Source organism: Paralichthys olivaceus, chromosome 11 (genome assembly GCF_024713975.1).
Source record: "Paralichthys olivaceus isolate ysfri-2021 chromosome 11, ASM2471397v2, whole genome shotgun sequence".
Classification (NCBI taxonomy): Eukaryota; Metazoa; Chordata; class Actinopteri; order Pleuronectiformes; family Paralichthyidae; genus Paralichthys; species Paralichthys olivaceus.
In genome coordinates, this window is record NC_091103.1 from 9928270 (window position 1) to 9942500 (window position 14231).

The 14231-nt window shown below is 41.5% G+C and overlaps 1 protein-coding gene across 1 annotated transcript; it reads left to right on the forward strand.

Annotated features, from left to right (window-relative positions):
- Window positions 1–778: 778 nt before the first annotated feature.
- Window positions 779–6943, forward strand: vmn2r1 (vomeronasal 2, receptor 1). The gene is made up of 14 exons (XM_069534748.1): window positions 779–1164; window positions 1613–1904; window positions 1998–2240; window positions 2320–2511; window positions 2599–2724; window positions 2832–3016; window positions 3405–3525; window positions 3754–3981; window positions 4125–4248; window positions 4820–4980; window positions 5074–5269; window positions 5525–5763; window positions 5885–6084; window positions 6436–6943. The coding sequence occupies exons 1-14, from the start codon at window positions 941–943 to the stop codon at window positions 6755–6757; spliced, it is 2853 nt and encodes a 950-aa protein (XP_069390849.1). The 5' UTR covers window positions 779–940; the 3' UTR covers window positions 6758–6943.
- Window positions 6944–14231: the final 7288 nt, after the last annotated feature.

A 14231-nucleotide genomic window follows, 5' to 3' on the forward strand; every position in this document is an offset into this window, starting at 1 on the left:
CTGACGGCAAAAACCTGGTCACCCCTAGTTACCAGCCTTAGTTACCAGCTAATGTTTGTCGGAGGATTTTAGATCACAGCTCGAAGCATTTAGGGATCAGACAGTCCTGAGCCTTAAAAGTTATTTTAAAGAATCTCAAATAATAGTGATATACGGGTCATATAAGCAGCTCTATTAATTGAAAGACATTTTTAATGTGATTTTATTAAGAGCTTATTTGTGTGCATTTAGTTCCCTCTGTGGGCCCAGGTGTGTGTATATATATATATATGTGTGTGTGTGTGTGTGTGTGTGTTTGTGTATGTCCCCTCTGACTGAGAGACAAGAGCAGACAAGTTCAATCATCCATTGACACGTCGCAGACCCACACTCAGGGGACCAGACCAGATTTTGTAAGAGTAGCCGAGTCGTGATGTTGTGCAGAGACTGTACAAGTTTCAACACGCAGCTGCCAATTAACTCCTGGCCTGTGGTGGTTTGTTGCTCTGTAGCCGACCTGAGTGGAGACTAATGAACTGATTGGTATTTACAGGAGGACAGAGAGCAAGAATAGATATGAAAGATATGAAACTATGGGATGTTTTATTTGAATATATTCGATATTTTGTGCATTTTTCATTCAGTGTCCAGGTTGAGCTCAAAGAGTGGGACAAAACTGGTGGAACAATTTTTTTAACTTTATGTTTAAAACCATTAATAAGATAAAAAAATGCTTTGCTCTTTGTTAAAATTCACTAAAATGAACCAAATCCTACTTTTCTGTTTCAAATTAAATAAAGTTACCTTCCTCTCAGCTTCTCATTGTATTCCAGTGTCCTCCTCTTCACTGTTGAATCTGCTGTGACGTAACCTTGTCTCCCCTGGGAGCAGAGGAGACACCTGTCACACTTTGCTCTGCCACAGTGAGAGAGCCGGCTCGTTTCACTGTGTCAGACGTGGCATGGAAATCAAACGCTTTCTGCTCGGATTTTGTGCCTTTTTCTACATTTCCAGGTCTGTTTCTGCACAATCCACGTGCAAGCTGAAGGCCAAGTTCAACCTGAGCGGTTACAAAAATGTGGAGAAGAAGAAGGTGGTCATCGGGGGGATGTTTCCTGTCCACAAGCGCATCGCCTCCACCGACGGCAACACTTCCAGGGTGCCCATCTCCTCGGGTTGTGAGGGGTGAGTTGAGCCGTCTCCGACCTCTGTGTTTTTAACCTTTACCTTTAGCTGTTGTTAGAATGTAAATATAAATTTATTGTCCTATTCACGTTTAAATATTCGATATTAAAGCTTTTAATTATGTGTTTCATCAACACAACGTACTCCTGAGATATCTTAACATCACGATTTTACAAAAACTCAAGACAGAGCAGGGCAGCACCTGTGGGACCAATTAGCTACAGTAGCCTATAATATTATTATTATGTAGACAGGCCTCTAATGTGACATATGCAACAACAAGCAGCATCAGAGTCTGTGAACTTTCCGTGCTGAAAACATCAGTATTTTATTTTTGCACATACTGAACATGAATCTGAGTTTTTCTTTCTTACTAAATACGAACATTGGAGGAAAAGACATAAAACAGGAAACTAAAATTTATCCCTTTTTGTTTATAATCCTCCAGGTTTAACTTTCGCACCTTCCGCTGGACACAGACCATGTTGTTCGCCATCAATGAAATAAACAAGAAGAAAGACCTGCTGCCCAACACAGACTTGGGTTACGTCATCTACGACTCTTGCTTCACCATCTCCAAGGCCGTGGAGGGCACCCTCACCTACCTGACGGGCCAGGACGAGGCCGTGCCCAACTACCGCTGCGGGAACGGGGCGCCCCTGGCCGCTCTGGTGGGCGCCGGCGGCTCCGATCTGTCCATCGCCACAGCCAGGATACTGGGACTTTATCACTTCCCACAGGTGAGACAGCAGTGAGAGGAACAGAAGTAAAGACAAGGAGATGTGAAGAGAATGAGACATGCTCAGCCTCTCTCTCTCTCTCTCTATCTGTAGGTCAGCTATTGTTCGTCGTGCTCTGCCCTGGAGAGCAAGTTCCAGTTCCCCACCTTCCTGAGGACCATCCCCAATGACAAGCACCAGTCCACAGCTATGGCCCAGTTGGTGCTGCACTTCGGCTGGACCTGGGTGGGCACCATCGCTGCAGATGATGACTACGGCAAGTACGGTATCAAAGAGTTCAAGGAGCAGGTGGAGGAAGCTGGTGTCTGCATCTCCTTCTCTGAGACACTGCCCAAGGTAATGACTTCCTCTGTAGCTGTTAGTATTTCATCAAATGAATCAATGTAATTTCCTGTTCATATTCCTGTTACTTCAGGTGAGCTCCCAGGAGGACATCCAGCGTATTGTTGACACTGTCGTTGAGTCCACAGCCAAGATCATTGTGGTCTTCTCATCAGACGTAGACCTGAGTCCTCTCATCCTTGAGCTGCTCCGCCACAATGTCACCAACCGCACCTGGATCGCCAGCGAGGCCTGGGTCACCTCCGCTCTCATCAACCAGCCTGGGGTCAGGGATCAGTCGAGGGGGGATGAGGGATTTAAGTGTGTCTTCACTGTTTGAGCTGATGTTGATAATGTGCATGTTCTTCTGCAGGTGAGCTCAGTGCTGGGCGGCGCTCTGGGCTTTGGTTTGAAGAGGGCTGACATCCCTGATCTTCTGCGCCATCTACTGGACCTAGACCCCTACGCTGACCCACTCACTGAGGAATTCTGGGAGACGGTGTGGTTTTTTCTTACAGACTTTTTAATTGACTTGAGGAGCTTGAATTGAAACTGTACAGAAGCATGTGTTTCTTAAGATGCCAACAGATCATTGTTGTCTTGCAGCTGTTTAACTGCACACTGGACTATGACAAAGCTCTGAGACGGGTTAAACAGAAGGCTAAAGAAGTTAACGGCACCCTTTCCAGGGCAGTGAGGGGGGCTCCTGTCGGGCTGTGTACAGGGAGCGAGTCTCTGGCTCAGCTCAATAACACCTACTCCGATGTCTCCCAGCTACGAATCACCTACAGGTCAGTTCTCTCCATTAAAACTCACTAACTGATGTCAGCAATGTGATGAGGATTATAGACGTCTTCCTCTGACACTAGTGTCTCCAATGCAGTGAATGTAAAATTAAATTTTATTTGTCAGAAACAAATCACCTTTAGAGACATTGTCCCAGATTTGAATAATTGTTTTCATTGCGACTATTTTTTTGATACAAAGTAGTTTTACAGTAATTATTGTTGAAAAATACACGTTGGTGTTGCTTTAAGAACCACAAACAAAAAATGGGCTTGAGTGACAGAAACATGAAATAGAACAAGTGTGTTTTTCTTTGATAATTATGATGATGATGATGATGATGATAAAGATTGTGGTGATGAAGATGATGATGATGATGGAACCTCTCCTCAGTGTATACAAAGCCGTGTATGCTGTGGCACACGCTCTGCACAACCTGGAGCACTGTGTAGATGGACAGGGACCGTTCAGTGGGAGCAGCTGTGCTGACATCACCAACTTTGAGCCATGGCAGGTACACGTGTGTGTGTGTGTGAGTGTGTGTGTGTGTGTGTGTGTGTGTGTGTGTGTCATTTCATGCTCCCCTTCCAAACATGAAAGAGAACCTGTGGTAAACTTCAGGAAGAGACCCTGCTCCTTTCTACCATGACATGCTGTTACACATCTTACAGTTTGTGTAAAAAAAGTTCAGTCATGATAAAGTGATAAAAACAAACAAGTTGTTCTGTCTCTGTCGTCGTAGCTGATGTATTACCTGAAGAACGTGCGTTTCAAGGTCCCGAACACGGACGAAGAGATCTACTTTGAGGAGGGGGATGTGGAGGGTTTCTATGACATCATCAACTGGCAGGTGAACAGTCAAGGGGAGATATCGTACATCACCGTGGGACGCTACAATGGCTCGGCAGCTCCGAGGGACAGGATGACCATAACCAATGGCTCCATTCTGTGGAACAATGAAGTGCTGGAGGTCAGGAGCTTATCAAGACAGCAAATAATGACTAAGTCTGTTCTCTCTTTAACTGAGTCTTTGTATACATGTATTAAGGCATAGTTGTGTCTATAAACGTGTGTGTGTGTGTGTGTGTGTGTGTATCTGTGTGTCTGTTGCAGCCTCCTCGGTCAGTGTGCAGTGAGAACTGTCAGCCCGGCACCAGGAAAGGGATCCGGCAGGGAGAGCCTGTCTGCTGCTTCGACTGTATCCCCTGTGCTGACGGAGAGATCAGCAACACAACCAGTCTGTTCACAACTTTCAAACTCTACCTTCAAATATAACAGTATCCTCCTGAAACATCTGAACTTCAACTGAAACACACATTTTAATGATTTGCTTTTTTCTGTTCCTTCTTGAATTTTAATTATTATCCAAATGTCAGTGGATCTGTCAGAGAAAAATACTGTTACTACTGTTTTACTTCTCTTAGACCCAGATATTGCAAACTGGTATCTGTCCAAAGGATGTGTTATAATAATAATAAGGATTAAAATTGACACCATACAATAAATAATTTATATAAAAAAAGAATATATCATAATTATTATATTATAATTATATTACAATACTGTTTAAAACTAATTCTATCCAGAAATACAATAATAAAAGTCCAAAAGAGGAAGCTCTCTTAATTTAGCTTCACAAAGCCAGAACATGCTTCAAACCTTTTTTTCCAAGACCCACCAGAATTCTCTCGATGTTATTTTACTCTTACGCTGAAACGGTGCTCGATCGACACGGTCTCGATCTCGATGCTGCCTGTAGCTTCTGCTGACCCCACCGGCCTCTCATCACCCTCTCTTCACTCTGACAGATGCTCGTGAATGTATCCTTTGCAGCGGAGACTACTGGTCCAATGATGCTCACGATGCCTGCGTACCAAAGATCATCGAGTACCTGGCCTTTGGGGAGCCGCTGGGCATCACTCTCATCGTCATCTCTGCCTTCGGAGCATTGGTTACCATCGCTGTTGGGGTGAGGATCATAGATGGAAATACACGTGACGCCTCTGTTGTGGAGCACGAGGAGCTAAAATGTAACATGTGGTGTTTCAATGTGCTCCTCCAGATAGTGTTTGTCTTGCACATCGGCACACCTCTGGTGAAGGCGAACGATACACTGTTGAGTTTCTCGCTGCTTTTATCGCTGGTTGTGACCTTCCTCTGCTCCATCGTCTTCCTCGGAGAGCCTCAGCACTGGAGTTGCATGACCAGCCAGGTGGCCCTGGCTCTGGGTTTTGCTCTCTGCCTCTCCTCAATCATGGGTGGGTGTGCTTTACCTCATATATGTGCTTGTTTGTTGTTTTTTTCACCACATGCCTGGCAAACATATCTCTGTCCATCAAAATCTGCAGAATATCTGCGGGGAATTGCAGAGAATATTTGAAGTCTAAACCTTGATCTCAGTAATTTTCATTTTTTTTATTTTTCAAGGTATTACCTGCCATCCTGAGGTGCTGTATTGTTTTTTTAAATTCTACAATAACTCAGTTTGGTGTTCCAATTTGTGTTTACTTCAGGTAAAGCAGCGGTGTTGATGCTCAGGGCCCAGGCTCTGAAAGCAGCTCGTGCCAGAGCCAAAGCCGCCACCAAAGCTGCAAAAGCAGCAGCCGAGGCAGCGGCCAACAGCAGCGGCCCTGACATCATCATGACCAACACAAATAACAACAGCGATGCCAACGTCTATGCCAAGCCTGAAGTTGACATTATCACCTGTGCCCACCAGAGGGCGATAGCAGCCGTGGCAACATTAATACAGGTACCTACAGTCACAAGAAGACCCGCTTCTTACTTGACATTCTACTCTGACCTTAATAATGTTGGTGGTGTCGGTTGTATTTACGTGATAATGTGACAGATGTTTTCCTGCTCATACCCAGGCGATCGCTTGCACAGTGTGGCTCATCGTCCTCCCGCCTCACCCTGTGAAAAACACCTCGGCCCAGAATATAAAGATCATCCTGGAGTGTGACGAAGGCTCTGTGGTCTTCATCTGCTGCATCTTTGCTTATGACATCCTGCTGGCTCTGCTGGCCTTCATCTTTGCCTTCATTGCCCGAAAGCTGGAGGACAACTTCAGGTAGGAGACTCACAGGGGGCGTCGGATCCAGGAGCCAGAGGGGCACTGGCCCCAACTGAAATCTGACCGGCCCCTGAAGTATTTTTTTATTTTTTATAAACTAGTCACTTACTAACAATAAATATGAAAATTTTCTAAATATATTCAGTGATGAGTGGCTTAATTTAAAGCTACACAGCAAACAGTAAACAAGGAATGAGTAAAGCATTAAGAAAACAATTACATTAATATCAGTACAGCACCCAGCTCATTGGGAGCAATGAAAATAAAACAAATACCTTAAAAAACATTTCTCATTTATCTTGTAAAACTTCAGCGGTACATTGCATGTTTTGGTTATCCGTCTTCCAGCGAGGCGAAGTGCGTGACCTTCGGCATGCTCGTCTTCTTCATCGTGTGGATCTCCTTCGTCCCGGCCTACCTCAGCACACGTGGCAAGTTCATGGTGGCCGTCCAGATTTTCGCCATCTTGGCCTCCAGCTTCGGCCTGCTCACCTGCATCTTCCTGCCCAAGAGCTACGTCCTCTTGATCAAACCCGAGCGCAACACGGAGGAGATGATGAGGCCCCGCCCCAAACTACGAGACGGAACCTCGACCGGGACCTCGGCCTCACTCGCTACAACCGCTACTGAGATCAACGCTACGACTGCGTCCACAGCCATTGATGATTAGTGGAGTAATAATAAGAGATAACCTGAGCAGTGAAATTCAAAAAATTGAAAGTAATGTAGATGTCCGCTGTCCCACTGTGTCACTGCTTCACTAGCTCAATATTTAGTTCCTTCTCTTAATATTCACATTTTATTTATACAGTTTGTTTTTAACGAACAGACAATAAATATTATTTATAAAATAAAACATGTAATTCATTTTGTATGTGTGAAACAAGATATTTTAATTTAGTTTTAACTTATCTTGCTTTACTTTGTTTGTAAATTAAATAATATTTGAACAAGTTCAGAATCTGTCAAGGCGGCTGCTGTTTCATTTGTGGTAGTGGAATTAAAATGAAGGCAGCGTTTACCTCAGATCTTCTTTCTGTTCTACTTGTTACAGTTTCAAACACATGTGACATTTTCTCAGCTACTGGCATTTAGCTTTTATCATGATATTTGTATCAAAAATGTCACTGTAAACTTGACACCATAATAACCATGTAAGCTAGACACAAACAAGCATAACTCATTTAATAATGATATAATAATAAATGTTATTTTCAGTCTCAACAATATGTGTTGAAATATCTGTAAAAAACATCTAGTTAATATATTACAACCGTAAGTGTAACTGTTGGAAATGTAGTTATTGTCTCCTCACACTTGAGCAGGTCGGCAGAGAATGGTCTCCTGTGTAGATCCTACTGGGTCAAGAAATAAATTACAGAATGAATGAACGATAGAAATGTCACTTTCTGTATCAGTGCTCATGTAGGTAGAAGCGTTCGACATATTTTAAGCAAATCACTCACTTGAAACTTTCAGCTTTCATCTAGTGTGACGGGACAGAAAATGACCTTTAAAACCTCACTAATAAATATTGTTATATTAAAGCCACCTGTCAAATCAGTTGCTTTTGTTCCAGTCTTATCAGCTTTGTTTTGGCATCTGTTTCTATTGAAGGAAGAGTGAGGCGATGGGCATTCAGCTGGTTGCACTATGCAACTTCACCACTAGATGTCCCTAAATTCTATGCACTGAACCTTTAAAGGTACAGTCTGTAGAATTTAGTGATATCAAGTGTTGAAATTTCACGTTGCAGCTGAACACCCCTAACCTCATTCTCTCCTTCCAAACATGACAGAGAAGCTGTGGTAGCTTCAGTTGTCATAAAAACTCAAAAGGTGTTTAGTTTGTCCAGTCCAATGTAAAAAAACATGGCAGCCTCCGTAGAGAGGAGCCCCTCAATGTAAATATAAAGTGTTTAAATATGAAGGGTCTTTTCTGGGGTATGCCACATGCTGTCACAGGCTTAGATGATCCAGTAGAGGGAGCTAGAGGAAGCTGCTGTGAAGCACAGACATTAAAGAGCACTGATGGCTGAATGAATGGAGATATCAGCACAGAGGAAATGTAATAATGTAAGAGGAGGTATAACATTGACTACCATGTTTTAAACTTCTGCTGCAAATGTCCCAGAATCATTTTTCATTCAACTTTGAAGTTTTGGAAAGCGACTACTATTAAATTGGAGATAAGACATATTAAGCTTGAATCAGTTTGAAGAATCCCTCAGAGGTGAAAAGATGAGAAGATGAGAGGAAGCATATAAACCAGCAAACAGCAACTTTACTGAACTCCCACAGAGAATGATGATATCAATGTGTGTGTGGGTGTGTTGACTGTCTCATTAATCACAATGAGCTTTTTTAACCTCTGTATTCAAAAACAATCAAACTCTATTTCATGCTTTTAGTTTCATCCTGTCATTATTTCAGTCTCTCTTTTCACCACTCACTGTTTGAAGCTTTAAACAACCTGTTGCATTAGAGGTCAGCTGTTGCATAAATTTTTTTTGTCTTTGATGCAGGTGCTTGTTTTCTACTTGTGTGTGTCTGTATTGTGCGCTGTTACAGCACGTGCGGTCCCATCCATCGTGAGCATGGGGCTTTCCAGGAATATGTGGAGCTGTGAACTGTGTCCAATCAAAACTGTCAGTGTGCATGGTCACAAATTCTCCTGGTGACAGAGAGCTGAGGGGATGCATTTATAATTTATTGTCAGATGACAAGAGTTGATAGGAACAAAATCAAAGTGTGTGTGTGTGTGTGTGTGTGTGTGTCTATGATTAATGCTAACCCCAAGAATTAATTTCACTTAACACTTTAAAACAGGCTCTGCAAAGACTGCTGCATGGTTCTCTTTGAAACTTGTCGATGTGCCTGGAGAGAACGCACACAAATTTAGCAGGGATCTAAACAAAGTGGCAGATCCAGGACCTTTTATAAACTTTCTTTAACATTGAGTTTGAGCAATTTCTCAGAGAATGATTCATGAATCGTGATGATAAATGAGTTTGTGAAATTTGGTGCACATCCAAATAAAATCTACAAAATGTAAATGTGGTTTCATGAGGGGACTGTTGGGTCTCGGTGGAGGTATGAGCTCTACCAAGTTCCATTCTAGTTTATATAGTTTCTAAGGGAGTTTATAAAGGATTGTATGTAAGATTGTATATCTATATATAGATATATAGCCAAGATATATCTAAATATAGAGTTGTTTAAAATGGACTCATACATGTGACTCAGTCTGTGCTCTTGTCTCCTTCATTTCCCTGCAGCAACAAATGTTCTGACACATTAAATAACCTTTGATTTTATTGGTTGGAGGAGATGTTGTGTGACACATTTGATGGATGATATTAGTAAGAGTTTTATATTTACCTACACCAAGGAGGTTATGCTTTCACCCCTGTTAAATAGTCAGCAAGAACAGATTACCATGAAACTTGGTGGAGGGATGTGGATCAGAAAGAACCGTAACATTTTTGCGCAGATTTTTTAAACATTTTCAGTTTTCCTCAAGAATAATCAGGGAGCTCATATCTGTGCGTCTGTACAATTTGGTAACCTTCATTGAATTCGAGGGGAGGGTGGGCCTTGGCAAAGGTTTCTAGTTTTTAGCAGTTTTCCTTTGTGTCATATGAGAAAGTCAGATGATTTAGGAACACTGCACCATAAATGAACCTGTGTGGCTGGTGTTATTGATAATCAGAGGGTTCTTATTCGTGTTCCGAGCCTGAAGGACTTCACATCTTTCATTTCTCTTCCTCAGCCTCAGTGTGATTGATAAAGAACTGAGTGAGTGTGACACAATCCAAATGAGCCAAAGAGCTAAAGTCGTTTGTTTCTTTTCCAAATGACCGAGCAGCTCGCGTCCATGGGGTGAAGTGTGTTAACTGAAGACTGTTCATGGTGCGCTGATGAACGCAAGGAGAGGGATCGATCACCTTTTAATCGCCTGAGACTGAAACTCTCAAGAGAGGACGGGAGGAGGATCAGTAATCATGAAGAGCCCTGCTCCAGTGATCAATCATTGTATTAGGATGTGTGTGTTTCTAGTTTTGTTTCATTACCTCTGCCAAGGAGCTTCCTGGTCTGCATTTCTTTGTTTTGTTGGTTTGTAAGGAGGATTACGCAAAGACTACTAAAGCGATCTCCACTAAATGTTTTAGAAGGATGGGGGATGACCCAAATAAGATCCAATAAAATGTTGGTGTGGATCCAGATCACTGGGCGGAAACAGGAATTCTTCGATAATAATTTGTGGATCTATGGATATGTATAATGGACTGATATTTATGAGTGTGGGCGGTTTGGAGCAGCTGGACTGAATTTAACAGACTATCTAAGGAATCTGCTGCATTTTAGAACTTTTTTGTTTCTGGTTTTTGTTATTTCCTTGTGGACTTTGAATAGGTTATATTCTTTTTCTTGTTTTCATGTTATTCTTATGGACTTGTGTGTTCATGGGTTCAAACTTGTGTTTTATATTTATTATCTTGTGACCTAAGGTTACCGTTTGCTAATCCTCATGTGCAATATTACTATGTTTATCACCATATCATATTCAATGTCATGTGCAATATTACTTCCTATTACTCACTCTTATTATCATTGTCATTCCTACTTTCCTACTTATAGTTTACTGTTTCACGTAACTTATTTCACTTCTATTGCTATTTCTATTAGGCCCCTTTCCCTGAAAAACACTTTATATTTCATTTCCTTTATATTACACTTCATAATTCATACTTTTATATTTTGCCCTTGTATGTTTTTATACTTTATATAGCACTGTGACTGTAAACTTGGAGCAAGCTGGCAGAAGAATTTCCTTTGGGAATAATAAAGTCTTATCTTATCTTGTCTTGGCTTATGTTGTCTCATTTGCTGTTTTATTCCGAAGCCACTTTCTTTGTGTGTCCAGTTACTTCTTGTCTTGTCCTGTTTCCTGCCTTTGTGCACCTGTCCTCATGTGTCTCACCTCTGTTCACTCACCCCTGCCTCCCTGTGTGTATCTCTGTGCTCCCACTCATCTGTTCAGGTCTGGTCTTGGTTTCCTCATCATGTTTCGTTTCCCAGTGTTTCTGTTTTCACCCTCCGAAGACAAAAAATATTTTCCCTGGTGCGTACCTTGTTGTATTACATAAGTACTGAATAACAAGGAGTCTTGTACACATACCCTTGTTGATCTGACTTCAAAGAGTGCAGAGATGTAGAGTTTGAGGGGAAGGAATAAACTGTCAGTACTTTCTACTCTGAAAATGTCTTTTCAAAGTAAAACAATACATTTCCTACTTACAAAAATGAATCTGTCATATTTCTTTCAATCTAAACTGCACATCTTCAGTTATCACTGTGTGGGAGCTGAAAGCTACAAATAGGGCATCGTTAGATATATGACACTGACCTGTTTGTCATCCCCCACTTGTTTGGTGTGTGGATTAAAGCAGCTTTACAATACTCTCATACATGTATATTACATTTAAGGGATAAATAAGATGTCTTAACCCATCCTCACCGATGTTTGCAGGATTTATTTGCATTAATTTCTCAGTAGAGGTGAAGTGCATGTTAATGACCGTCTTCATCTCATAACACAACAGGCTGTGGGTGAGGAGAGGTTCAGGTTTGCTTCTTCTAATTTAATAGTGGAGAGAGCAGCTGTTCATGTTTGCTCTATATAGTTTTGGCACCTGTTTTGTTGTGTATGCATGTGTTTATATGTGAGTGTTTGTGTCTTTTAACTGTTTTAACTAAGAGGAGACAACACTGTACAAAAAGATTTGGTTTTTATTCAGTGTTTTCAGTTTCGGTCTTTGAAATAACAACACATATGCATGCTCTGGAAAGAACTGATGGAGGGTTAACTTTTCGAAACTATGATGAATAATGATTTAATTAATTATATCAGCTCATTTATGTAGAGGAACAATGTGCTTTCCATGCATCTAATATATGAAGTGTGTAGAGTTTTAATGAGGCAGATGTTTTAGGTGCTAGATAAAGTATATAACATAATCACAGTAATATATCATCCTATTACTGATCTTGTTCAGATGTGTACATTCTGGTCACATCCACACTAATAGCTTATTAAAATAATCACTGTTGCTACACAATTGGATTTTTTCAAGCCATAAAACAGAGACTTGAGGAGACGCTGCAGGTCCCAACTAAGAAACCAACTGTAAAAAAGAAACTCTGCCACTTTTCTACATGCATGGTAAGCTTTCCGACCTCTGACCTTGAAGTTCAGCGGTTGTGTCTGACTTTCGTGTCATCGTTCCCCCAGAGTGGCGCCCACTGATTTCTGTTTAGTCTTACTTACTCTAAAACAGGCCTCATCAGTAATGACCTCAATGAACACTGAACATTTTGAAATTGAATATCCTGGAGTGAGTGGAAACTTTATGCATATAAGCTCATTCAGAATCTCCTTAAAAACCTGTGCGATTAAACTGATTTGATATAAATGATGATTATAAACAACCACATCCAACAGCTCAGCTTTCATACTCATCTCCAATCTAATGCAATAACTGCACTTATATGGAGATTTTAGAAAAACAGCCCCATCAGTGATAAAAGATAAAAACAGTTACCATAAAAGGCAAAAACTGTCTGTGTGTGTTAGTGTGTGTTAGTGTGTGTGTGTGTCTGTTAGTGTGTGTGTGTGTGTATGTGTCTGTATCAGTTTGCATCTCAGTGGGGAATAAGGATAAAGGACTTGAATGACGGATTTTGTTCATGCTAGAATTTCCCTCTCAGTGACGAAACCACAGACGAGTCAGATTGAATTCACTTTGTGCGTCGAATCTCCTCAGGCAGCAACCTTGAGGGACAACAGGTCATCCAGCTTAAGTGCTGTGCATGGTGCCATGTTAAATACTGTATGGCAAATGCTGGTGGCCCCGGTAGAGAGGACCCACACTGATGTAAATATAAAGTATTTCAATATAAAAGGCCATTCTAAGGTAATGAAAACAGAATTTTGTAGATTTAGATGAAACACACCAATGAAAACATCACCAGGATTAGTTTATATTCAATTTCTGCCAATAGATCCCTTTCACCTAAATTTTACACACTGAACCTTTAAGGGATCTGCATATAGATCTTCATCTATCTGAACTGCCAGATTGTTCAGTCGTATTTGGTGCAATGTTCTGGGTGACAATGACAATGATTTAATATCTGTGCAGCTGCTTTTGTGCAAACACTTTTTGCAATGTGGGGTTCACTATCTTGCCCAAGGACACACAAGCCAAACGACTTGACGATAAGAAAAACATTGTGAAGGAAGTGAGGAAGGCTCACTCTGCAGCTACCTCTGCCTTCACGCTGACCGACAAAACAAGATCTGAATAATCTTAACAGGGTGACTGACCGATGATTAGGGGGAAGCCCCAGTGCACATTACAGCCTCGTGTGAAATAAACCCACACGCCCTGTTCAACCTCTGAAGCACAGATGAACACTCCCACTGCAAACACAACAACCACGACAACTATTACTATTAATAGCACTTCAGTGCTCATGTAGATGGATGGATGATATAGAAAAACTCATTAGGCCCATCACAGTGTGTACAATTTCATATCTTCAACTACTGTATCATGATACAGTAGATCTTTTGAACACTCAAAATTCTGATAAAGTGAAAAGAATGATAGCGTCCCTTTATCTTGTCTGCAAGTCAAGTTGCCTATGTCCACTGGTCCAACTCCTGACGATACTGGATGACAGAATCTCCACACATAGATTCTCTGCCTTGGCTGGTTCTGTGGACTATAAAGTGCCAAAATCATTCAAATCTTCAAATTCTTACTTTATAGCAAAAATGTTCTGCAACATTGCCTCAATACCCATGTGAGAGCGGCCTCATTCTATAGCCCGACCTCATTATAGTATATATTAGAATATCATCTAGTCATATACTTCAGTGGTCAAGGTGGTTTAAAAGACTCATTCTTGCAACAGACTACAGAACTTCCCGTCCTTCAGCCCCTCACCCTGCACAGTCAGCACTGACCCCTCCCTTTCCCCCCCAGACCCCTCAGACAAAGTGCAGTGAGATATCAGGCTCTCCTTTCCCAGCTGAATAATTTACGGCTGACACTCCATCGCTGATTTATTTACTTG